The 27500-nt window shown below is 46.1% G+C and overlaps 1 protein-coding gene across 3 annotated transcripts in view; it reads right to left on the reverse strand.

The window, feature by feature from the left end:
* Positions 1 to 27500, reverse strand: part of LOC130392218 (RNA-binding motif, single-stranded-interacting protein 3-like) — a 162597-nt gene that overhangs the window by 65490 nt on the left and 69607 nt on the right. For all 3 annotated transcript variants that reach the window (XM_056602676.1, XM_056602678.1, XM_056602677.1), the window contains 2 exons: positions 19514 to 19572; positions 12668 to 12759 (listed from right to left, as the gene is read on the reverse strand). In XM_056602676.1, coding sequence (XP_056458651.1) covers positions 12668 to 12759; positions 19514 to 19572 — 151 coding nt within the window. The remainder of the gene's footprint in view (positions 1 to 12667; positions 12760 to 19513; positions 19573 to 27500) is intronic.

Genomic DNA, 27500 nt, shown 5'->3' on the forward strand with positions numbered 1-27500 from the left:
TCAATAAATGTCAATAAGTGAGAGTGAGCAATATTGCATTCCATATAAAGGTCGATATAAATAATCCAAAGTTGATATAAATAATAATGAATAAATAAATGTTACGGGCTTCATAAAAACACTAGCCGACACCGACGTCCCCGTGGTAAGAGGTCCTTCCCTAACCAACAAACGGTAGGTTGACATAATCCTTCCGCGGCGCCTGAATGCCTGCACTGCAGCTTATAACTCTGGCCTTGTGTCGAGCGACACAGACAAGCAAAACACGCCGTCCTACGGATGGAGAAGGGCGAGAAGGACGCCAAGAGGAAGCACAAAGAAAAAAGCCGGAGTGGAGACGCAGATGTATCAGCGCGACACCAGACACCGATGGAAGGGACCGCAGACTTTAATAGACTACCAGGGCCGTCCCTCCCTCTGCTCTGAGTGCCCTTGCACCCCTCGCCGACGACCTGAACTCACTTCATGCACGGTTTTGGGCTAGCTCGTTGGCTAATACTGGTAATATGGTTAGCGCACCTGGAGTGAGTTCCTGGAGTGAGATCCGATGGGGTTGAGCGCACACTGTGACGGAACCAGAACGTAGGGAGGGTTCTGACGAGTATGAACACCAGGAAGGCTGCCGGTCCAGATGGCGTGTCTGGGCGAATGCTGAAGACATGTGCTAATCAGCTAGCCCAAGTGTTCCCCATATTCAACCTGTTCCCTGGCTCAAAGTCCACCATCCACACCTGCTTAAAGGCATCCGCTATTGTCCCGGTGTCCCACAAATGCTTCTCCAGCCTGTTTGAATGACGCAGTCGCTGGCCCTCACCTCAGTGCTCATGAAATGCATCGAGGTGCTGATCAAGGCTCACATCTAGGCCTTCCTCACTCGTACCATGGTACCTTGCTCATACCATGGTACGAGCGACGAAGCTGATGCAGTTTGCTTATCGGCCAAACTGAACCACGGCCGATGCTGACTCTCAGGTACTGCACACCACCACTCTCTCATCTTGACAGCCGGAATAGGGGGGTGGCTGTGTGAGACTGCTCTTCATTGATTACAGTTCAGCTTCCAACACCGCAGAGAGAGTGTGAGCGGTTATAAATACCACATCACAGAGGGTCTGACATGGTAAACACACACAGACACTCTGGTGAGGAAGAAGAGGCAGGTAGCTGAATAAATTCAGAGCCTCCCCGAGGATCCTTCCGCCCTCCTACTCTGTAGCTGCAGAGAGCGTTCAGACAGGAGGCACCACGGCCTGGTTTGACAACAGCTCCACTCAGGGTAGGAGGGCTCTGCGGAGAGTAGTGCGGTCGGTTTGAATGCACGACTGGAATTTCTTCGCTCCCCTCTCTGCAGGACTTACAGGACTTGGCTTGCAGAACCAGAGCTTTTAGGATCCTGAAGGGGTCCACACCACTGTTTCAGACGCTGCGGTCAGGCACGCAGCAGAAAGAGAGGCTGAGACAGAGTTTCTTTCCCTTGGCCATCAGAACTGGGAACACTGAGCTCATCAGGGCCCCTACCAAGTTCCATACACTGCGCCTCTTATGCGTGTGCGCGCAGAAACACACACACACATACACACACACACACACACTCACACACACACACACACACACACACACACACACACACACACACACACACACACACACACACACACACACACACACACACACACACACACACACACACACACACACGCACACACACACACACACACACACACAGACATACATAAACAAACACACAAACATAGATATAGACATTCTCTCTATCTGTACATCTCTTTAAGGATAATTTGTGTCCTGGCAAGTGAAGAACGTCAAATTTTATATTATTTATTGGTATCTTCCCCTATGCCAAGAGTGTAATTTCTTTTTACTGGCAATATTATGGTTGTTTTTTATTGTAAACAGTGTTCCTGTTGTTGTTTTTGCGTTTCCTGTCAACATTACCACTTACGTCCTGTATGTGTTCTGTATTTGACGTATAAAGTTAATCCATACCTTCTTCGCCTCAATCCCTCTTATCCGTTTGTTAGAAAGGAGCTGTCCAATAAATCCCAATCCTACTCTCCCACCTCACCCCCCCTGCAAAAACACGCCCACATACACACCAATATACAGATACTTCACTACCTCCCATTTCCGTGCACACTAACAAACACATTCACCGTTACACACAGAAGTACACGTTTATAGTCAACCATTTAGCAAACACGGACACACAAAATTGAAAGATGGTGAAAACACTCCTATCTGCACAATAGGCCGAACACACACACACACACACACACACACACACACACACACACACACACACACACACACACACACACACACACACACACAGATACACACTCACAAAAAGGCAGACACACAGCGCAGCATAGACAAGGCTAATGCAGGGCTAATACGATTGGAGAGCAGCTAATGGACGCGTACGTTCAGACCAGATTACGTGTAATTTAATTGGGGCTCCTTTGCTCCTCTCTCTCTCCCTCTTTGTGGCTCTCTCTCTATCTCTCTCTCTCTTTCTCCCTCCCTCCTCCACCTGGCTTCATTGTCCTTCTGCTTGTTTTCCTCTCCTCAAGCTTTTCCTTTGTTGCAAAAGTTGCTGAGCAAAGAACTCACATGCACACGCACACACACAATAACCTAGACATTTATGTGCATGAAGAAGAACACATCTATAGACTAGTCTATATAAACTGGATGCCCACGCGCACGTGCACACACACACACACACACACACACATACATACACACACACACCCTTGGGGCTACTCTCCGCTGTAAAATCTCCCCTCTCACACAAATCCTTATTATCTCCGGTGAACTCTCCTACATCTCTGTGCTGAACCTGAAATGGACGTTTTAAATGTGCAAGCAAAAACGAAAGCACAACAGAAAGAGAGGAACACGGATGGAAATCAAGAAACGAACAAAAACTAAGAAGAAATAAAACAATACACAAGGGACCCCTCGACTATAAAGAATTGATTAGAGGGCTGTGATGACTACTCTGATTGTTCAATCACAGGGTTCAGCGGTATATCACTTCTGAATAACAGACCTCCGATATTGTTTCCTCTATTATTTTAGTGGAAGCAATTCATCTTTTTTAAATCAATAAAATCATCTTTTGTTGTGCCAAATTATTGATTTCTTTAGCAAGTAGCCATCTAATAAGTGGGTTAAAGTACAGCAAGCTGGTCATTATCACAGAGTAAACCCAGATAGATGGAGGTCTTGAACCCCCCCGTCACAATATCCATTTGATTGTGTTTCCACCAAACACATGGCAAGTGTTGTAGTTCGGCAGTGCTGTCACGCCCTTACAAGATAGCTTGATGCAGTCAAGACTGACCACTCTCTGTCTGTCTATCTGTCTGTCTGCTCACATGCAAGAACATATCCATCCGTCTTCTGTGTGTCCGTCTGTCTCTCTCGCTCTCTGCCATGTCTGTGACTTTCCTAGCACAACTACATATAAATGAATAATTGTCTAAGAGCTCTTGTGTCTAGGATTCTTTTAATTACTTGAACTTCACTCATGAATAATTACACACATCGATAAGTGCCCCACAGAAGTTATACGATGTAGGAGGATGAGGTAAACATACAATGTTAAAGTTCCTGTAATGTTCTTTACATTATGCATCCTCCCTTTCTAGTTGAATGCTATTTAACCCTTATTAATTATGTATTATGCACAAACCTGTAAACATGATTATAAAGTTAAACATGACTCGGCATAAAAGTTCCTCTTCACAGAGTTTAACATGACATTCATCCTCTGCTAATGTCTCCTTAACTCACACAATAATATTGGAACAAACTTCACTGGCTCCCCATCCGCCAACGCATTAACTACAAGGTCCTTGTACTTGGCTTACCAAGCCATCCACTCCACCAGTCCATCCTACCTATCAGAACTTATCACTGTGTCCCGGCCCACAAGCACCGGCCCACTACAGCCTCGCTACAGACTGGTCACCCTGGGACGACGGGCCTTCAGCTGTGTCCATTTAATCATTAAAGTCACTCCTCAAAACTCACACTTTATACAAGGCATACAAGGACTTTTTGGAGTCCTTTTACTCTCTTTTTCTTTTTTGTTATGAAGCGCATTGGGTCCTAGAAATGCGCTATACAAGACTGATTTATTATCATTACTATTATTATTATTATTATTATTATTAACATTGTAACATTTTCAACATGACATTATTCTTTCTCATTACATTTTCCTTCCTACATTTGCTGTTCACAGCTCAACTCCTTTGGATGCGTTCAGTGCCTCTCAGGGCAGCGTCTCTCAGCCATTTGTTTTGTGTCCTGGTCATGTTTAGTAAGTCTGTGGTCACAGAGTTCTCAGGTCCGTGTGAAGCTGGGATATCTGGATTATCGTTAGCCAAGTCAGATGAGTCAGGTAAAGTCTGCACTGGTTTGCTTTTCATGTGAGCGTGAAGGACCCGATCACCATGACGTCTCCAAGTGACGTCACCAACGTCCACTATACACATCAGTGGTCCGGTTCTGGTGGATTCTGCATGGTTTGTTATTGAGATGTTTATACTGTCGCCTAACATTAGGCTTGAGGAGGTCCATGCGAAGACGTCAGTTCCCGTTGAGAAACATTATGGCTGGAGTTTGATTGGTAGTTGCTGTAATGGACTGCATTTCTGTCAACAAAAAGGCAATTGTTTATCTGGTGTTGCGGTGTTATGCTCTGCTGTTCCATTGCATTGATTTACTTTTTGAATGTCCTTACAAACATCTCGGCTAAGCCTTTCGTGGCTGGACGATAAGGCGAAGGGCTGGATTGCGTAAATCAAATTTTCAAATTTTCCGTTGTATGTGCAGACTTGCTCCGGAAGTCCATTCCTGGAGATTATGGTCCTGAGTACAGAAATCATGTTGTTCCGTAGCTGTCATTAGCTGCGTTTCCATCTAAAAGGTGATGCGAATCTTTAGAAAGTTCGCAAAAAAGTAATTCGAATTAGGTGCGTTTCCATCAAGTGGTTGGAGCGGAATAGGGTGATGACGTTACACGTTGATGTCGGCAGGGTTGCTATGGCCGGTCGTTATGCAGAAATCGGAAAGACTATCAGTCCTGTGTGTTCAAAGTTCGCTAAGTCACAGCTGTTTCGAAAAGTGTGTTTCCATCTCCCATTGTGCGAATTTACTCTCTTTCGCATTTCTCAAAAACCACCTCAAGCGAGCGGATAAACCTTTTTGCGAATTATAGGATTTTTCTGCGAATTTTGGTGTTTCCATCACCGTTTACTGATTCGATACTTCAAAGTTCGCATAAAATCAGGGGGATGGAAACGCACCTAATGACCTCCTGTCATTTAGAATATGCGTCAACTGCTCTCCGGAGCACGGAGTCTGTGATTGGTGCAGTGAAATAAATATGCACATGTTGCCATGGTGATAAAGGCCGACCCCAGGAGTTAAGTGCTTGTGGTGGTGTGTTCTAGATCCTTTCGACGTCCAAAGCAGGTCTTTGTGGTGCCCTCCCTCTGTTTGTCGTGACGGAGGGCAGCCCACATAGCCACAGGCTAGTCTCCTCATTTGACCTGTCTCTAAGTATCTCTCATGCAAGGCATCCAGCACTCAGCTGCGTCATTTAGAAGACATCACAGCGTATTATCTCCACATCGCTGTTCCTTGATATACAGATGGGTGTTCCTTCCGTTCTGGGAAACCTCGAGACCGTAGAACACCATGGGGAGGCCATTCTTTCAAGGGGATGTCGTACACTTTAGACAGTGTTGGGTCATTGTATGTTGGTCTGGATATGAGCGTTTGTCCCCAGAAGCTGTTCGACTAGTGTTGAGTGAAACACGTCTGCTGGGTCTATTGATTCGTCTTCCTCAGTAGTCAACCATGCGATTTCACTAAAGGTCCTCTATGTCACCGTTGTCACTGTTGTTTAGTACCCGTCATCGCTGGAACGCCCTTCTGTGGGTTGAATAAAGACCCAAGTGGCTGATGGTCAATTATCAATGTGAACTTTTTGTCCACAGGGGTAGTGGTTTGTCTTCTTGACCCCCCTACACAAGGCTCAGGGACACTTGTCGACCTACGCATAGCAACACACAGCCGTTGTCAGCAACCTTGAAGCGAAGGCCATTGGTTGTTCAGAGAGGTCTGGTAACTTAGAATACTGCACTGATTCTGCACGGTGAAGCATCAAGAACCAACATGATGGGGTCAGGAGGGTTTAAAGCAAGCATGCACTTCTTCTTATGTTTGAAGTGAATTTGTCGCTCTGAAAGTTTTTTCAAAGCTTACAGTCCACTTCAATAGTATTCCGGTCTGTAACAGTGTATTCAGTGGGTGTAACATGTAACAAGCCTGACGTAGAATTGCAACACGTTTTCAGGCTTGAGATGCCTTAAGTACAGCCTCCATTTTGTCTTGTGACTTGTGTAAGCCATCTTTGTCTATTACATGTCTAAAGTAGGATATTTCCCTTTTTTTTTTTTCTTTGTTCAGGCCTTGACACACCAACCAGATTATCGGTCGTCTGGCGAGATCGGTGCCGTTGATGTTGAATCGGCCATGACCAATTCGGTCCGACTGCCATTTCTCGCCAGAATGTCAGACGACCTATAATCTGGTTGGTGTGTAAGGGCCATTAGAAGAGCCCTTAAGCCCGAGCCTGGTGAGCACTTGTTGTAGATTTGTAAGTGTTGTCTGGCATCCAATTCGGTACCTTGTCCATTGCGCATCGACAAATAGCGGGAGCCAGTGCTATTCCGATCACAAAATGCCTCTTTCTCCATTTGCAGATATCTAAGGCCAGATCAGTCTTTGAGAAATGTTCGAAGGTCTTTGAGAAATGTTCCCCTCTGGCAAAGGAAGAAAATGTGTCTTCAATGCGAGACAGTGAATATTGCATTGTGCTGAGCACTGGATTACTTTATTTTGGACTGGAACTTTGGGTATTGCACCTTCCACTCCACTCCACTCAGACAGAAAGCTGAAGTGGAGATCTCAAATTCTACTTCAACTTTCGGCCAAACTGCATAAGGAACTTAGCCTTGTGGAACGTGGAGCAGTATTGTTTTTCAGCTCAATCTTATCTTTCATTCCTCTAAGTGTTTCTGTTTCCTTTTCCAACGCTTGTTTAGAATCAGCTAGTAGCTTTGACTGTTTATGACAACAGTAACCCTGCAACATAAACTGTGTAGCTCTGCTAAATACATCGATATTATATCCCTTTTGGACTGGTTCCTTTATGCAATCTGAATCCTTCAGCTATGGCCTTGAGGATTAGAAGTTTTTCCACTGTATATCCACAACCTGGAACGCTTTATCTTTTGGCCTTTCGGGGGAAAACAAGCTGTATAGAAATCCATATGTGTTAGCACCCATCACGGTCAAAAGCTAACATTACCTCTTATCGTCTGCCACACCATTAGCAGGACAATACGTTTCCGTTCTTTCAACGTATACATTCGCCAGTCAGTCGACTTCACTTCCTTATCGTTCCCATTTGTTTTCTTTCTGTTTGCAAAGTCAGTCCGTATCACTTTTTTTTTTTCGTTCTCCTCATACTAAGTCTTGCATCATTCCAACTGACTCACGCATCCTTTTAGCAGGCGCACTGTTCCTCCATCCCGGCAGATCATGTGCACGTTCCTGTCTGTCATCCATCCTCTCCTCTCCTCTGAGATGAGCTGTCAGCGTTTCAGCATCCATGGTTACGCGATAGGGAGCTGAAGGTTCTCTCGTTAGTGAGGCCAACAACACATTTTAATAAACAAACACTCAGACTCGGGGTATTATTTCTAGGATTCTTTTAGTTTTGTTGAATTATCTTAAGCAACAATTAGATGTGTTGTTTTGCTTTTATAAATGATTTACTTTAAATTACACATTAGCCTTCTGTTAATGTAATGTTCAAATAATACACTATCTATTTTTATATCTATTTCTCTCTCTCTCTCTCTCTCTCTCTCTCTCTCTCTCTCTCTCTCTAACTCTCTCTCTATATATATATATTTTAGCAGGGTTAGACAGAGGACAATGCTGAAATGTGACGTACGGTAAAAGAGGAAGGATTCTCTTAAAACTTGTCTAGTGAAACTAGGCTGCTATGGCAAAAAAAGAGTGAGAGTGAGGAGAGAGAGAAAAGGAGCGAAAGTGGGAGCGAGAGGGAGAGAGAGAGCGAGAGAGAGAGAGAGAGAGACAGTGAGAGAGACAGAGTGAGAGAGAGAGTGAGCGCGAGGGAGCAGGGCGAGAGAGAGAAAGAGAGCGAGAGTGGGATGAGGTACAGCAAGGGCGAGACAAACATAAAGGGTAAAAGGATAGAAGATAGAGACAAAAGAGATATATTATATAGATGTATCTATATGTATATTATATAGATACAGACACTTTTGTCTTTAACCATTAGTTTTGTGTCCCAGCATGACCTGCTGGTGTATGCACACACACACATGTTCTCACGCACACACGCACACACACACAGAGCAGGGAACAAAGGTGTCAGGCAGCTGACAAGCCATAAGCACACACAGAACATTTCAGCATGTCAAGAAAGTATGACAGGAACAAAGATAAAGAGAGAGAGATTGCAAGAGAGAGAGAGAGAGAGAGAGAGAGAGAGAGAGAGAGAGAGAGAGAGAGAGAGAGAGAGAGAGAGAGAGAGAGAGAGAGAGAGAGAGAGAGAGTCAGAGCGAGTGAGAGAGAGAGAGAATGGAGGCATAAAGGAGATTTGGGATTAGAGGCACACAGCTGGTCAGAACATAGGGCTCAATCAGGACTGATAAATGACATCCAAGCCAAGAGCTCTGGATACAATGTGCGCGTGTTTGTGTGTGTGTGTGTATGTGTGCGTGAGAGACTGCCTTTTTTGTACTGAATATCTCGATCCACTGAAAACTGCACCTTTTCCCACTCACTCTTCTGCTTCCCTCTATATCTGTCTGTCTGTCTGTCTGTCTGTCTGTCTGTCTGTCTGTCTGTCTGTCTGTCTGTCTGTCTGTCTGTCTGTCTGTCTGTCTGTCTGTCTGTCTGTCTGTCTGTCTGTCTGTCTGTCTGTCCGTCCGTCCGTCCGTCCGTCCGTCCGTCCGTCCGTCCGTCCGTCCGTCCGTCCGTCCGTCCGTCCGTCCGTCCGTCCGTCTGTCTGTCTGTCTGTCTGTCTGTCTGTCTGTCTGTCTTCTCTTTCTCTTTCTCTCTCATCCTCATCACCCTTTCTTACTTGCGATGAGCAGGAAAGGGAAGGAGAGAGGGGTTTGAGAGATTGATAGACTGTGTAGATAGAGAGCCAGGAGATAAGGAGAGAGTGATCGAATAACTGTGACAAAAAAAGTGTGAAGCGAAGAGGAGAAAATAGAGCAAAACTGTCAAAATGCGACGGCACAGTTGTGTGTGCACCAACATGGAGTGATGTCTGTGCTGTGCCTCTATAGGCACTGTTACTTATAGTTCACCTCTACGTCAACTTTGACCCCAGTCTGAAATGTGACCTTGAATTGCTCCAATCTTCCAAGGCCTATTGAAATTCTGAAATCTATCACACAAGCGTAATTAATATATATATATATGCACTCACGCGGGCAAACTGATTAAACACACAGACACACACACACAGACGCATACTTGGGTATTCAGGTAACACAAAAATTGGGTGAACAGATATGGTAGACACACACAGGAAATGGGGAACAGCTTGTTGTCCTGGATTGGATAAATAAAATAAACACAACTAAGTAAAAGCCTAGAATCACCTCCGGTAGTTGTAATGCCACATTTAAGATATCGGTAAGAATAAAGCATAGCCTGGCATTTGTATGTGTTCTCCTTGTCTGTTTTAGTTTTAAAGCAAAAGAAGAACGCATCCTCAGGAGAAGAATCCAGTTAGCGTGCGGCTTTGGCGCTTGATAGACAAGAGTGCGCCTCATCCTCAAACACAACGACAGACAAATTTCCCCGGCTCGGTAGGCAACTTCATCTTGATAAGCGCTGTCAAATCCTCCCCCAAAAAAAGGGTAAATAAAACAACAACGAAACGAAATGCAGTGGATGAAATATTGATGTGGAATAAAATGCGTTACAGGGAACGATCGCTCTATCCTTCCGGGAGAGGAACCTGAGTATTGATAGGTCAACAAGTGTACGTTTGTGCATACTCTGAGCAAACTCTGTTGAATGTCTTAGAGTATGGTCCTATACAGAGCTAGAAATATGCAGAGATATAGAAATAGATCACCTCCAGTTTATATAAAGAGGGTAGCATGAATCAGGCTCAGACAAGTTACATATAGATATACTGCTCACATGGCAGAAATAGCTCATGATAACACGTCAAATTATAAGTAGGATGTATTTCCCTGTATTTCTTTATACTCTTACGCACAACTCAGTATACGTATGTGTGTGTATGGCTATTCTTTACAGATCAGCCAGATCCCAGCATCTCTGAGGCCCGACAAAGTGTTGAACTGGTAGTTGTTATTCACCAACAACTGTTATTTCCTCCCCACGTTGGTAAACCAGTGCGCTCTCTACTAACATGTCCCTTGCCAAACAAACCAGCATCTTGATTCAAGCAAAATCAAGAGAGAAATGCTTTAAGTGGAGCTAAAACAGGACGTTAAGATTCAAGAGCTAGATTAACGCCTCCTGAACGTGTGCTCTGTTTGCCCATGGGGTGCAACCACGTTTGTGGCGGCACATCTTAACTATGAAATCAAGAACTAATTAAGTTTCCCTGGCAATATGAAAGTGAAGTGGTTAGCCTGAGCGTGCGCTACGCTAGCATCTCCTTTGGCATCAGACATCATTGTGAGTAGCTGAAGCCGCAGCGTGAACTACAAGCATGAGACATCAGGGGGCTTTCTCCTCCAATCAGAGTTGAATCTTTCATCCCACCGAGCAACACCCCAGGAGATCTCAGTGGAGTCTCCCCCCCCCCCCACCCCCAAACACACACTCATCTACACACTGTAGTTTAATATAACAAAAGTGCTCATTCAAACGTACACGCCACCCCAGAGAGTAAGAGAGCGAGCGAGAAAGTGAGAGAGCGAGGGGGAGGGGGAGAGAGCAAGGGGGAGAGAGCAAGGGGGAGAGAGCGACAGGGACAGAGAGCGAGTGGAAGAGCGAGCAAGAAAGAGAGAGAGAGCCCAAGAGAGTCTGAGAGAGACAGTGAGAGAGCAAGATAGAGTGACATAGAGAGAGAGAGAGAGAGAGAGAGAGAGAGAGAGAGAGAGAGAGAGAGAGTGGGAGAGCAAGAGAGGGACAGAGAGAGAGAGAGAGAGAGAGAGAGAGAGAGAGAGAGAGAGAGAGAGAGAGAGAGAGAGAGAGAGAGAGAAAAGAGGTTTAAAGCCAGCAGAGAGGTGAGTGACGAGGCTGGTAATGTGTAATTCAATGGGATGCTCTCAGAGCCTGAAGACCGGCCAGTTTTAATTGCAATTCTCTTTAATTTATAAACGGGGGAGCTCAGTGGCGATGTGGTTTTAATGATTCCGAAAGCGAGCCAGACTGTATCCGCCATGAGTCCACACATCACAAACACACACACATTCACACACAGACACACACTGACTCTCCTACACACATACAAGCACACACACACTGACTCTCCTACACACATACACACACACAAACACACAATGACTCTCCTACATGTATAAACATACAAACACACACACAAATACACTGTGACTTTCTCCTTCACAAACACACACACACATGCGCAGTCTCTCTCTCCCCTACACAAACAAACACAAACACACACACACACACACACACACACACACACACACACTGACTCTCCTACACGTATACACACAAACACACACACACACACACACACACACACACACACACACACACACACACACACACACACACACACACACACACACACACACACACACACACACACACACACACACACACACACACACACACAGTCTCTCTCTCTCTCTATCCGACAGACACACACACACACAGAGACACACGCAATATTTAAATTGTATTCTTCCCCAGTGCTCATCAGGCATTGTCCCGTATCAACCAATGCACACACGCCCCTCCGCCTCCATCCAGGCACTTGTTGCAGAGGGCCGCGTGTGTCTGATTGCGGGTGTGTGAGTGACGTCCTTGACGAGCTTGAGGGACGCAGCCACTCAGGGCCACCGAGCCGCAGCCCGACGCATACAAATGTACCGCTGTAAACAGAACGGGGGCCCCGGAACTGTGCACCTCAGCCGCAGGCACGCGCACACAGACATGGAAACACACGGGCAACGCGGACAGGAGTGTGGAGATGGACCAACACGCGTGCACACACGCACACGCACAGACATACACACACACACACGCAATCATGGCAAGTGGTGCAGCCGAAGTGAGAATGTTTGTTTTTTGTGCACTTCCTAAACACAGACAGTAACACACGCACACGCAGGCACACAATCACGCACGCACACACAAACAAGAGATTTCATGAACACGGTTTTTGCGCAGGAGAATGGTGTTGCAGGTGTGTTGGAGAGAGACAGGGGGTGAGAAGGGGTGATGAGAGGGTGAGGACGGGTGAGGAGGGGTGAGGAGGGGTGAGGAGGGGTGAGGAGAGGAGTAGGGCGGGTGTGACAGCAGCGGGCGGGCTGGTGATGCGGGTCCCTCTCAGGTCTCCTACCTTGGCCATCTGCGCCTGAACCCCGCTGGCTTTCAGGGAAGCTACGGCCTTCTGGGCCGCCGCAGGGCTGTCAAAGTCCACGAAGCCGTAGCCTAGACACACACACACACAGATACACACACACACACACACACACACACACACACACACACACACACACACACACACACACACACACACACACACACACACACACAGAGACACACAGACAGGGAGACACAAACACACACACAAACACAGACAGACAGACACACACGCACGGACACACAGAGACACACACACACACAAACAGAGACACACAGATACACACACACACACACACACACACACACACACACACACACACACACACACATACAGATACACACAGGGAGACACAAACACACACGCACGGACACACAGAGACACACAGACACACAATACACAGAGACACACAAACACAGCCAGACATACACACACAGACACACAGGGGACAATAAGGAATAAGGTGAGAAAACAGGACAGAGCGTGAGACTGCCGTAACAGACGCACAGAATAACAATCGCCATCATAAAATTATTGAACGCGTGAGACGTTTAAAATGCGTGCGACCTCCAACTCCCTTCCATCTCTCCCACCACAGTCTGTATGGGACTGACATGCATTCCATAATGCCCCTTACAAAGGGGGGTCCTGTGGGTAAATACCCATGCACACTTGTGCACACCAAGCGTGGATAAATGAGCAAGGAATAATAAGGAGGCAGCGCAGAATGCTGAATCGGCAGTTTTGCCTGAAAACACTTCGATTCCAGCGGGCTCCGAACTGTTTGAACTTCAGGGATATTCAGGCACGTCGTCTTGGAATTTGGCCTTTCTTCACAGGAGCTTAGCGCCAAGGTCTCTCACTGTCTGAGGTGATGTGTGTTTTGCCTTGAAGACCGGAACAGATGTCAAAAGCTATCGTTTTTTTGCCATTTCACGGACCATAAGCTCTTTCTGAGGCCGTGCACCCTCAAAGGCTTTATTTCCCCCCTGCCCCCTTAAAATGTACTTATGTGTGTTATCAATGAATGGACATTTCACACCTCAGGATGTGAAGCTTTTTATCCGTGTTATTCCTGTGCAACCTCATTTGAGTTTTTCGATGTGTAGAAATGTATTATAGTCCGTTGTTGTTCTGTACATTGTCATTGTATGTGTGTGTGTGTGTGTGTGTATGTGTATGTTTGTGCGTGTGTGCATGGGTGTGTGTGTGCGCGTGTGCATGGACACCCGCCAGGACGCCAGCAAAGGAAAAAAGGGAACGGGAGCGTTTCAAATTCCAATCGACAATTAAGGAGGCTCATTAATTACAACGTGGAATGTAAATATTTTCCGCATGGGTTCTTTCTTCCTCCCTCCCTCCGCCGCTCTCGCTGTGTCCCTCTTTGGTCACGTATCCCTCTTCATCTCTCCGTCACGCCTCGCTGCCAGGAACATCTGTTTGCTCGCTTTCTTTTTTGCAGTGTTTGGATGCACACTCTGTTCTGCTCATAAGCAGATCTGTGTTTTATTGTTCAAAGGCATCGGGGCTGCAGAGATCTGCCCAGCACGTGCACACATATTTATTTATGAAACACGCTAATGAGAAGCCCGTCGTTTAGCCAAAAACGAAAGTCAGGCATACCAAACACATCTGAGTCGATGAGTGCTGCTGGACTGCACAGTCACATTTACCCCCCACCAACCCCCCGCCTCCTCCCTCGTGGCAGCGATGAAGAGTTATTAAAGTAGTCAGGAGGCAGAGCAGGTCGCCTGGCAACCAGGAGGTTGGTGGTCGGGTCCCAAGTTCCTCCTCCTAGCAAAGATTTGAGGTGTCCCCGAGCGAGACACGCCTTGATTGTAATGACTTGCGTTGAATGTGTTTATGAATGCGTGTATGAATGGATGAATGTGAGGCCCTCATTGTGTGTCGCTTTAAGTGTCCACGGTCCACTCCTTCACGGTTCTCTGTGCATACATTTGTCATACTTTGAATACCAAAATAACTACACCATATCACAAATCACACCTTAATCCCATCGAATCAGGCAAGTGTCGCAGAACGTTAGCTTGAAGACCCCACGGCATCCTAGCAACCGACCCCCTATAGTAACTACCCGCCCTTATGGGCATAACAAGGCACCAGACAACTTCTGGCGTAGAAAATGTAAATATTTGATCCTGGGAGATTGATCCAGCATTAACGTTGTATTACTTACAACGTTAATGCTGTACCAGATGTGGCTAGGTCCATCTTTAAAATGGACCTGGACACATCTGGAGTCGACACTGATCGATAGTGATGTCATTGATAAAATCACATCCTGTAGCTAATATATTCTACAAATGAAAAATTCTGGCCAGCTTGTACCGCGCATTGTTGACAAGAATCGTACTATCAACACCCCAGAATCCCTCCCACTCCAGCCCCACTGCCAGCCCGTCTATGCTGGTTGGCTTCACACATCCAGTAAGTGTGGACAGAACACTGTTATTGATTTGTTTTATTGTGAAGACCTTCTGCCTACTAACGGGGCGGGGCTCAGTCTTACACGATGCGACTTTCATGTCGCATTGTCGTCTTCTTGTCATCTGCAAGCCTCGATCCCCATCTCCAATCACATCACAAGATGCACCAGTGATGGTGTCATGCGGTAAAATGCATGCTGCATGAAAAGATATCTACATACTTTTCCGCAATGCATAATCCTAATATCGCCTATCATACCCATTTGAACTAGTTTAATCAATAGATTGTTGAGATTGATTACTTTGAACGAGCGACTAAAGTCTAGAAATCGCATGCTGGCTCACTCACACTACCACAAGCGATCATGTTTTTATGTGGCGTTTGCACCTGACAGGGACCTCGACTTGAGAGACAGTACATCCAGAGGTTTTCTTCCCCTTCCCTTGCAGACAGGCTTTCTGCAGACGTGGTTTTCAACACATCCACACCCTGCAAAGATCAAACAGTCCCCGACCCGTATGGGAAACACTGCTTCCCCTGTGGGTCGGTTCTGCCCTGCCCTGGGGCCAGAACAGTAAACCATCCCCTCGGCTAACCTTGTCCTCCATCCTGAGGTGAAAAGCTGAAAACGCTTTCAGTAGAACCACAGGGTTCGACTACGAGACGAGGCGTCAAACATGTCTTTGTCCTGCGCTGGGAAGGTGCCAAAATGTGCCTGTTTTGAATAAGACGTACAAGATAATAACAGTGCAAATAACCTTCCTTCTGGTTATCATGGTAACCATAGCAAGGACCAATCACAGAATGTGTTGAGGATACAGGCGACACTCTATGAGTGTTATTGGAGAGCCACTCTGAGCTTAGATAGAGCTGCGCAGTAGGCAACAAGCATGCTACAAAGTAGCAAGTGTCTGCTGGCTTTATAACATTCTACTCACTCATAAAAAGTCTTGGAATGTGTGTCATAACCCCCCCCCCACACACACACACACACACACCCACACACACACAAACACACACAGACACACGCACACACACACACACAAAGACACACAAACCCCATGTATCTCGCGCTCTTTAAAATGAATGAAGGGTCCTTGTTAGTTCATGGAGGAGGTTTTTCTAGCAATGCAAATTATGTATAATAGCCTAGCACATCATAGCATAGCATAACATTGCTGCTGCTGCAACAGTGAGGTAGCTAGCTGCCACTGTTCCCTTAGCCAGTGGTGGATTAACGATGGCCGGACTACGTCAAACCCCAGAGAACGTTTTGTAATTGTTTAACTTGCCTTTGAAGCGCAGTGCAGTTTCCATATTTCCCAGAAACCTGAGCAGAACTTTCTACTTTGTCTTTGAGTTCAGCGCAGATGAAAGTATCTAGCCCCTCTGGGTGGCATGATAAAGATATTTCCAGAGAACCAAAGAAGAGGGGACAATAATAGCACAACATTATGTAACTCACTTCTTTCATTTCATTGTCCTATTGTTGGTCTCATAAAGGGCCGTAGATTGATATTTACCTGTCAGCGCAGGGCCGGATTAGGCCCTGCGTCTTCAATACCGAAGAATAAAAATGTATATGCATTTTTGATTTTTCGATTTATGCTCTGATTTGTACACTGACTTGAACACTGACTTGTACACTGACGTGTAGTCCAATTTGTATGGTAATTGTGTGGACTTTAAAACGCTGCTACTTCTTATTATAAATTGCCAACCGTGTTAGCTATTATTCATGTTTATTAGTTAACATGAACACCATTAGTAAACAAGAACACCATTGGTACTAAATGATTACGATATCATTAGTATCTCTTAATTAATGTTACTTAATTAACGTTAGTCAGTTAATTGTTAGTAAATGTATATTATTGTTCCCTTTTTTTATTCATTAAGTCGCACCTATATGTCTTTGGGAAATGGAAGCCGTTTACAATCTAAAGTGGCTTCCCTCTGCCTCTTCCTCTCCCTCTCTACATCCTACTCTCTCCTCCCCGAAGACACGGCCACTCTGCTAACTGGATCCCAGTCTCTGGCTCCGGTCAAATGATCAAAAGGACCACCGCAGTGCTCGATGAATCCGAAAGCACTTACACCGATCTACGTCATTATGCGACCGAGGATGTTGTCATGTTGATCGTTGATTTCCGAGAACGGCCCAAACAGGCGATTCCTCAGCATTAAGAGCATGTCACCAGCACTTACCATGGGCGGCCACTTAGACACTTCTAAGTCATTTCACTTAGTTTAGGAACCTTCGTAAGCAAAAAAAACTAAGACTAATAGACCGGAAACCTCTGTGTTTCCACAATGAGCTGGCACCCGCTGAAACCCAGGGCTCTCTGTATTTATGTCGGCCAGATTGAGATCTCCTGGACTAAATCAATGGTTGAAGTGATAATGAAACTAAGAGCACTGTGGACGCTGTTAGCACTGCGACCGTGTGAGTACCCCTTTCCCTACACCCTCCACAAACCCTTTAATCATATTCTCATATATCCCCCCACACCAACACACTCACCAACTTCAGTGAAGGAGTTCATTTAAATGGGGTGTAAGTCGCCAGCGAATCATGGCCAAACAAACAATAATGAGAATACTTTCATAAACCGCAGCACTGCAATATTTAGCAGAGCAATTACAGTATGTAAATCAAATCCATCTTTTATGTCTGTGAGCTACACAAACATGGTAGTCCCTCTCCCACCTCGGCACGCAGGATCAATGAGTACCACTGGACTCCAGACAGACCACAGTAAACCCTTCTAAACTTGTAAACCCAGAGTAGATATGGCGATGGTTTGGATTTCATTAAAATCAACAGTGTTTGGGCGCGTCGGTGCTTCACCGGGTAGAGCGTGTACCATTAAGGCCTAGTCCTTACCGCAGCGACAGGGGTTCGATTCCTGCCCATGGTCCTTCGCTGCGCGTCTTCCCCTATATCTCCCACACCTTCCTGTCTTCCTATCTCACGATAAAAATATGTTACAGTGAAAAAATATGTGATTTCAACAACTCCCAACGTGTTACTTTAACCTCAACTCAAAGAAACATCATTCCATCGCATTCAAAGTCAAAGTCAGTCGATCGGATATCATCCTAATACAAAAAAACAAAAAACACAACCCACCATGCCTCCCTTTTCTCAGTCTAAAGTGCTCATCCGTTGGCGCTACAGACGGGCCTGATTGCGCGGCTCGCGCCGCTCAGAAGCTGCTGCTTCCGTCAGCCCCGCTGGCGTGTCTGAAGACCCGGGCTGGAGTGGAGCGCTCCAGTGGAGTGGAGCTGGGGCAGACACCGTGCGCCCAATCACGGCCGAGACGAGACGCGCGCCGCGGTGCCTCTCCACGAGTGCACAATCACAGTGATTAGGGCTCAGTTCAGAGCTCTCAAACAATCAGGCGGACCCTCAAATAGAGCATAAGCCGCTGATTTACCCACTGCCCCCACCACCCCCCACCACCGCCCCGCCACCCCCCTGCTGTGAGCTCTATTTGAAACATACGGTCGTCATTGTTGCGGCCGGTTAAGCGATGAAGGCCGTGGCGGTGTCATGCTCGGGGGGGGGAGCGGGGGCGTACTTGCGCTCCTCCAGTGTAAGTGTAATTGCTGTGCAATTGGGAAATCATCTGGCGCGGAGCGTGACAAAACATCAAGTGACACAACGTCAAAGGAGACAATTGGCGGCCTATCGTTCAAGACGAGAACTCGACGGCGCGACGGTGATGCGCTGACGGCGGTGGTTTTATGAGGGCGTGATACTCTCCCGCGTTGCTGGACTGGTTGGTCGAGGACGGTGAACCCCGGATGACACCATGAATGGCTAATGACACCATGAATGGCTAATGACACCGTGAATGGCTAATGACTCACTCCAACGCGCTGAGTTATTATTCAGCCATCAAACAAAGTATGGCAAAAAGTGCAGCGTTGTTATTAAGTTTATTTGTTATTCACCATCCAAATGTAATCAACCCGACTTCCCCTTGCACTGATTGCATTAGTGTGTGTCTGCAGACAACATGTCCGCCCTGGCAGGTTTAACTTTCCCACTCATCGCGTCGTAACATGTCCGTCTGTGCCTCCGCCCCCTTGTACACAGCCTATCAAAGATCAACCCACGGCTGGCCGCCCTGTTTACAAAACCAACTTAATAACGTTTCCTTTAGTTTACTATTTTTGGTCCAGCCGTTGCGCCCAGGAATCCACCTTCTGACACGAAATAGCTAGTATTGAAACGACTGAAATAGCTCTGAAGGTCATGTGTAGTCACCCTGTTTCTTGGGGATACTGCTGCTGTATATTTATCCCTTGACTGGTGAATACTACGCAGCGCTATCAGCTTCTGAAGGCAAAGGAAGCACCACTCACCTTTGCACTGATTCGTGTTCTTATCCAAGATGGCCTTTGTTGACACGATTTTCCCGTAGCTGCAAAACAAAAAAAACAGAAAGGAGACAAATATGAGGTGAAAAATCATCCAACAGGGTAATTCTGTGCGGTTGAAACCCGGTAGAAAAGACATGCATCTGTTAATGAACATCTAATGCCTGTCAGTCTCAAGTCGTGTCAGAGAGGTGTTGACTCGCTGACGCAGTTAATCAAACCAAACACACAATTTCATGACTGATGAATTATGAACGATGCAGTAATGTCCCGGGGCTACTCCCAGGCTTCCAAATGTATTTATTTCTACGTATAAATAGCGTTTCCCGGACAATAATTACAATTCAACAAACTGACTTCCCTCCCCCCCCCCCAAAAAGGCCTCAAAACACACACTCGCTCTGGTCCATAGACAATAACATGTATGAACCGAATTCATCTTTAGAAATATAAATCAATCCGACGATTGCGACATCTTTGAATTAAACATCACTCCCGCTACAACGTCTGTTCTTAACGACGCTCTCGCTCTCCCACCATTTGGTGCGATATTATTTCTCGTTTGTTCTGGCCTTGTTGTTGATTCTCCAGATCCCCTGCTGAGAGGTTAGAGAGTTTCTTATCATGTATCTTCCCTTGGTGAGAGAGAGTGAGAGAGAGAGAGAGAGAGGGCGGGAGGAAGAGAGGGAGAGATGGAGGGAGAGAGCGAGAGAGAGAGAATGAACACACCCCAGAAAGGAGGGAGGGAGACAGACATATAGATGGGCGTATTTAATAGAAACGCCCAGTTTCGCTATTGTGGTTATTCAGAGTTCATCAGAGTAGACATTTTGTGTTGACAGTTTGCATGAACTCCATATTTCCAATATTGCGATGGACTCGACTGTGGAGCAACAGAAGGCAGATTTCAGACGGGCGATAGGTGGTGCTAGATCCCAGAGAGCTACAGGCTGAAGGAAAGAGAGGAACCCAGGATGCTGATTGGTTTGACGAGGGCACAACTATGTACTTGGATGGCTGCCTGCCACTTTATGGGCCTTTTTTAATTAATGTTTTAACACTGCTGCACCCTCACAGACTTACCGTCTGACTGAGCGACGAGCTGGCTGACTGGCGAGATCTACCCAGCGACTGGCTGAGGCAGCCAGTCTACCCAGCTGACTGGCTGCCTTGCTGACTGGCTGGCCTACCGACCGACTGACTAATTGATTTGCCTCTGCCAGCCTGGAAATGAATTACCTCCTCCGACTGATAAGAAGAAGGAGAAGGAGAAAAAACAAAAGCCAAGAGGAATGTAGGTGGGAAAGAAGGCGAGAGAGAGAGAGAGAGAGAGAGAGAGAGAGAGAGAGAGAGAGAGAGAGAGAGAGAGAGAGAGAGAGAGAGTGAGTGAGAGAGAGAGAGAGATAGATAGATAGAGAGATAGATGGGGAGAGAGAGAGAGAGAGAGAGAGAGAGGGTTAACCCACCACAGAGAGGGGAGCACTGGCAGAAGAGGAGAAGGTGGAAGGAGAAACAAGGAAAGCACATTGAGGAGAGATTAAGAGATGGCGGGCACAGGCGACGAGTGACGGAAGGAGGGGAGGGGAGGTTTTCTTTTTTTAACAGCCAGGGAGCGATGGAGTGATAGAACAGGGAGGAGGGGTGTTTAATAAAGAAGAGATCATTAAACTGTCACCGGCTTGAGAGCGAGTCTGTCGGCCCAACTGTTTCCGTCAATGGGGGAGTGGGGGGGAGAGGGGGAGACGGGAAAGGGGGAGTAGGGGGAGGGGGTGGAGAGAGACATGAACTCATCTGACAGGCTCACATCAAGCTCGCCCCGAGACGCGGGAGAACTTTGAAACTAAGACATGAGAAAGCGGTCTTAAAGAGGCTGTGATCTCCTAACGTGACAGCCCTCCCCCCCTCCCTGCCCCCTCCCTGCGCCACCGCCGTTCGCAGTGCCACCATGTGCTCCCGGAGCTGAACCCTCACCCAGAGTCCACGCGGGATTTCAGAGGATATTTGAGAGTAATGACTTTGGATTTTTGACAGTTTAATAAAACACACACACAAGCACGCACACACGAATACCCTAAAATAAATGGAATCGTTAATCCCGGTGACCTTGTTTGCGCCGCCTGGGCCGGGCGGTAAACAAGGCCTTCATCCCCAGGCCCGGGAAGCAGCCCAGAGCTCCCCGGCACAGGGAAAACAAGATGTTTCATCAAAGCCCGGCACGCACCCACGCAGGCACGCACAGAAACACACGCACCCACCCAAGCACACACACACACCAACCCACACATACACCAACCCACAAACGCACACGCATACCAACCCACCCACGCATACACGCCAACCCACACACACACACGTATACACGCACACACCCACGCACACAGCCACACACGCACACACACATCCATGCACGCACCCACCCCGTACATACACACGCACCCACCCACGCACTCAGGCACACATAAACTTCCATGCACACCCATGCACACAGACACACACGCACGTATAGAAGTACCCACCCACGCACTCAGGCATGCAAAAACACACACATGCATGCATGTATACACGCACACAACCCCGCAGCAACCCACACACACATGCACACATGCAAAAACAAACGCATAGACACCATCCTGCACGCACACAGGCAAACATACACACACACAAAGGCAGAGGGAGACAGAGAGAGAGAGAGAGAGAGAGAGAGAGAGAGAGAGAGAGAGAGAGAGAGAGAGAGAGAGAGAGAGAGAGAGAGAGAGAGAGAGAGAGAGAGAGGGGGAGAGGGAGAGGGAGAGAGAGAGAGAGAGAGAGAGAGAGAGAGAGAGAGAGAGAGAGAGAGAGAGAGAGAGAGAGAGAGAGAGGGGGAGAGGGAGAGGGAGAGAGAGAGAGAGAGAGAGAGAGAGAGAGAGAGAGAGAGAGAGAGAGAGAGAGAGAGAGAGAGAGAGGGAAAGAGAGAGAGAGAGAGAGAGAGAGAGAGAGAGAGAAAAAAAACACTGGAGCGGTAATCACATACCTACACTACAAAATCTGCCGGTATGAAGGCTTCTGAATGCATGCCACTGCTGTACCTATTTAAACATCATTATCGTTCAAGTGCATTGTGGTGTATCAGTATGGTCTATGCTGAAAAGGTAGGTAAACAAAGCTGGGACATCGTATTCCTATACTCTTTCAAGAATTATTCTTGATTGATCGAATTTGCCACGTTTCTACACATGCAATAGAAACGTGACAAATTGGGTGAGGATCTAGTTAATAACATTGTACCCCCTGTGTGATACAATTCCCCCAAGCTTGTTTAGATGTGTTTGTTTATGTGTGTGTGCGTGTGTGCAAACCTGCTCATGTTCATTTTTGCATCGTAATCTACTTGCACACCACAGATAGCATTGTTGAGATCTATTTCCCCCCAGAATGTTATAAAAAAAACGTTTTTTTTTACGATCTTCCAGCTCTTCCATATTCAACAGTTTACCTTCTTTACAGGCAACATCATCCTCCCCTGCAGATGTTATCCGCGGGCTCCCTCTGGGCTGAACATTAGGGTTCCCACTCTATACGGGCTGGGGGTCTCTCAGGGGACGCAGCAGATCCGTGGAAGCTGAGGAGCTGTTTGTTGGATCCGGGCTCCCTGGGACTACGGAGCAAGGTGTCCTTGAGCAACACCCAACTTACTGTTCCAACTGTTCACCGTGTGAGCTGGCTGTCAGCTCTCGAAGGTCCCCGCTGCCGCTATAAGCGCCATACTAACATATGGGGTTCATGTGAGGCCTGTGCGTTGTAAAAGCTCTTTTAAGGAAACACAAATTGTTAAGAGAAGGACGGTGGAAATGCAGCTCGCTTAACACCCGCCCCCGCTTACAGCGGGTATCGTTATGTGTAGATGCAGAACCTTGTTTCATTGTTATGCAGGTGATACTGCTCTGACTCCAGCTCTACCCTAATGACTTACCGGGCTCAGGAAATGCCACAACACAACATTAAATGTTGAGCAGCCTAGCATTCTCGAGGCTAATGGAAATAAGATGGAGATCACATTACAAAGGGCCAACTGGGTTGGCCCTTTGTAATGTGATTTGTAATGTGTGACGCATTCTGACGTCTTTAGGTCGTCTGGCAACGGACAAATGTGAACGAGAGGCTGAACGAGAGGCATTGAGTGGCCGCGACGACTAGAAAAATTGGAATTCAAAAGCCATGTTTCCATGGCAGATCAGTGGGGAGACCCTCGCCTCATCCGGGAGAGATTTATCTCCAGAATCAGGGCGATTTCGTCTCTTCTCAAACTGCCAACGAGAGACACTTGAGTATTATCGTAATCTGTGTTTGGCCGGTGTCAACGTGGACGATCGGATGTCTATCTACGATCTACAGCTTGTGCTAAAGGCGGGGCTGGATCTCTGGCCCAAAAGAACAAAGTTCAGTAAATAATAAAGTGAAACTCTCCATACCGAAACCTTGGCCTCGTCACGCTGGCTCACCCCCTCCCCCCTCCATTTCGTTCCACAATTATTCTTCCAAAATGTTTGTTTTTGAAGTTCCGCATGGTCCACCCTCCTGGCTGCGTTTCAGGACTCCTAATCCCCTACAACACTGCTAGGCCAACCAGGCCCACCCACCACAAGCAGATAGCCATCAAACATTCTTCGCCAAAACTATTCAGCTATATGGCTGTTCTCTGGCGGCATGAAACAATAGTGCAATAGTCTCCCTGAATGCTTAAGAACCACAGATTTATGAACTGACATAAAACCTATGAGCATCATGGTGATTCAACTGCTTTTGGATGTATAATTTGCTTATATTTATACCATTTGTATGGTAGATGTTTATATGATAAGCTTGCGATTAATGTACACACTTATTATATGTTGTACGTCCTTGCTCTTAAAAATAATACTAAGCATCGTATAGCATCTTATCCTAGCTATCTTTGTTGTATAGAGAATGGGTTCATCTAACAATTGTAAGTGCTTGGCACTTGTTTCTATGAATATCTTTACTGAAGTGACATATATTGTTTCACTTCTTCTGACAAATGTACTTATTGCCTTAAATGTTAATGGTTATGATAATATATACCTTCAATCCGTATGAAAGTTATGTCAATTCCGACGTAGACTGAATGTATGTATAGATAAAACAAAGATTACAAGTAACTTGACGTTCTGTTTCTGTGGCTTCTAGTTGTTGTCTTCCGGGGCTTTTGAAGTGCCGCACTCGCGTGCTAACTCGCACTAACCCGGTCGCGTTTAAAGTTCTATAAATAATCTTGAGAACCCAAGCAGCTGGACTTCATGAATTCAGCGGATAAAAAAGAGAGGGAAGCGAGAGGCGTGCAAGAGATTAGTGAGGAGGGGAAAAACAACCTCAATCCAATCTCAACAGTGCAACAACAGTCCCAAAGGTCACAGGGAAGGTCATTCAACGGCAAAATTGCATTTTCTCCCAACCAGCTTCTGTATTCCACTATTGTGAGGAAAATGACCCCGAGTGGTGAGGGAGGATTGGTAGAATTACAAAAATACAGAATGGGTTTCATTCTGATTGAGTCCAGCTGAATCCTAGGAGCCGGTCCTCACGGTTCTTCTCCCGTCTCTCTCTCCTTTTAATTTATTTCTTGTTCTCTCGCTCCCGCTTTTGTCTTCAATGGTTCCAGCAGCTGCCCAGAGCAGGTTGAAATATCATTGACCTGCACTTGAACCAATGGCAGTGTCACGTGAGACTCTCCGAAAATCTTTTCAAATACATTAAACATGCACAAGAGAGTGGAAGAGAGAGAGAGAGAGAGAGAGAGAGAGAGAGAGAGAGAGAGAGAGAGAGAGAGAGAGAGAGAGAGAGAGAAGCAGATGGTAAGGCTTGGCACTCCACTATTCTATTGCTTTTCAATTGTGCCATCATCACACACGTACACACTTATGTGCGTATGAACCTATCAACCTGATCAACCAGTGAAACTGAGGGGTTCACATTAACGCAAACAAACTAATCGGCCAAAGTGATTCTCTAATGGAAACCTTTTTCATTTTTTTTTTTTTGCTGTTGTTTCACTAGTTGATATGTTGTATTGAGAGTCGTATTGAGGCGTAATTGACACAACGGGAACAAGCAAGCAAGCAAACAAACATCTAGCAACGGTACCCGTGTAGCTTTGTAAACCAACCTGAACAATATTTTGACTGTTTGATATCCCCTTGGTCTTGTTTGTAATTAATTTAGTCCTGCACTAAGCCACTACTGCCTCAGAACCCATCTGTGTAGGGCTAGATGTTCTGCTTTGTCATTTCTGTTTCACTTTCTTCCTAGGAAAGGAATTAATGTCTTTGGACAATAGCTCCCCTGTGAGCTAGGACATGTATTTTGTGTTTCTCATTGTAAGGGCAATGCAAGAGAACAGAGCACATACATGTGCTCATACATATAGGAAAATGTAAACAGGGGATAAAATGTGTGAGTGTAAAAAATTCACACACCTAAGATCGGAGGCCATTCAAAAAACACACCACATTGTACCGTGGTTTCCCATGTCAATTGAAGCACTGCATTAGTCAATGGGGCTTGTACATCAGAATGCATTATGGGGATTGTGGTTGCCGATACTAAAATACCATATTTTGAGAGGAAAAAATCCTCAAAAAAATCCATGATCTAGCCAAACAATACTATAACCTTGGCTAATGAAAACTCTTTTGCCAAGCGTCGCATGAGAAACTCTCTGCCCGTTTCAAAACACAACAACGTCTCCCACCATAATGGCATATCATTTCAACATGAATTATTAAACAACAATCGTTGCGATGTGATATCGCACAGGACAAGCCCTATTGGCTACCAGCAGGTGGTGGTGGTGGTGGCAGCTGTGTCTGGGTGCCAGAGACAGAGGTCTGTGATAGTCCCTGCTGTTAGCTCCATTGCCCTGGTGTTGGTGTTTCGGGGAAATCTGTCGCACAAGGAATTCAGTGGCTGAGCACTGTTGCTGGTTTATCGAAATAATAGTTGAACCATAATTCTTTAGGATTTTAAATAACGCCCTCTGTCGGCTGCACCTGGTATCATGGGATTTTGCATCTCCTCCCTCCGTTTACACACTGGCTTGGCTTCCGGTTAAACCCTTCCACAAATAAGGTTTGTCTATGTCCGTTCCTATTTGACTCAATTATTTAGCGCCGATCACAGTAGAAAAACCAATTGAGTGCCTGGGATGAATGACTGAAATATTGTGGGTCCCAATCATCCCACACACTTAGCCGATCAGAGGATTTCACCTGCCAAGTGGTTAGGAGTTAAATAGACAATTATGTCCAAAAGCCAATTTTCCTAACCCTCATTGGAGGGCTTAAACTTTGGGATCGGGCTTCGGCCGTTATAATGTGTGGTTGACCGCATTTGGTCTCAATAAGGAAGTATTTTGATTTTTCATTAATCACACTTTGACAATGATGGCCTATTGGCTTATTTTTCCAGGAGAGGACAAACATCGTACACTGCGGGTTCCCAAAGAGTTGTTGCATTCGTTTCAAGAGTTCACCACGAATAGTTGTCCATTTTCAAAATAACATTTTCGGATCAAACGAGGTAACGAGGTACGCTGGGGTTTGCGTTTTCGTAGGAATGTATTTACAATTAGTACGTGTCTCATGTCAATAAACATTTGCAATCGCTGCTAAAAACACATTCAGACTCCAATGTATTTCAAAAGAACAGTGATTCGATAAAAGATTTCACATCATTAAAGAATCTTTAGATACTGACTACTTGTTTGTAGTATGTGTGTTTGTCTTTGTGAACGGTTCATTCATCACATTCATTCATGTGCTGCGACCTCATTTGTGTAGGCTTTTTATTACCGTGTCCATTTGTGTTGTATCCAATACATCTGTCTCATAAATCATCAAGACGTGAAAGGGTTTCAAGTCCACATGTATGCCTCTGTATTTGGATTCTGCTATTTTGTCTTGTTGCACACGCGCGCACG

The sequence above is a fragment of the Gadus chalcogrammus genome, chromosome 11, assembly GCF_026213295.1.
Source record: "Gadus chalcogrammus isolate NIFS_2021 chromosome 11, NIFS_Gcha_1.0, whole genome shotgun sequence".
Classification (NCBI taxonomy): Eukaryota; Metazoa; Chordata; class Actinopteri; order Gadiformes; family Gadidae; genus Gadus; species Gadus chalcogrammus.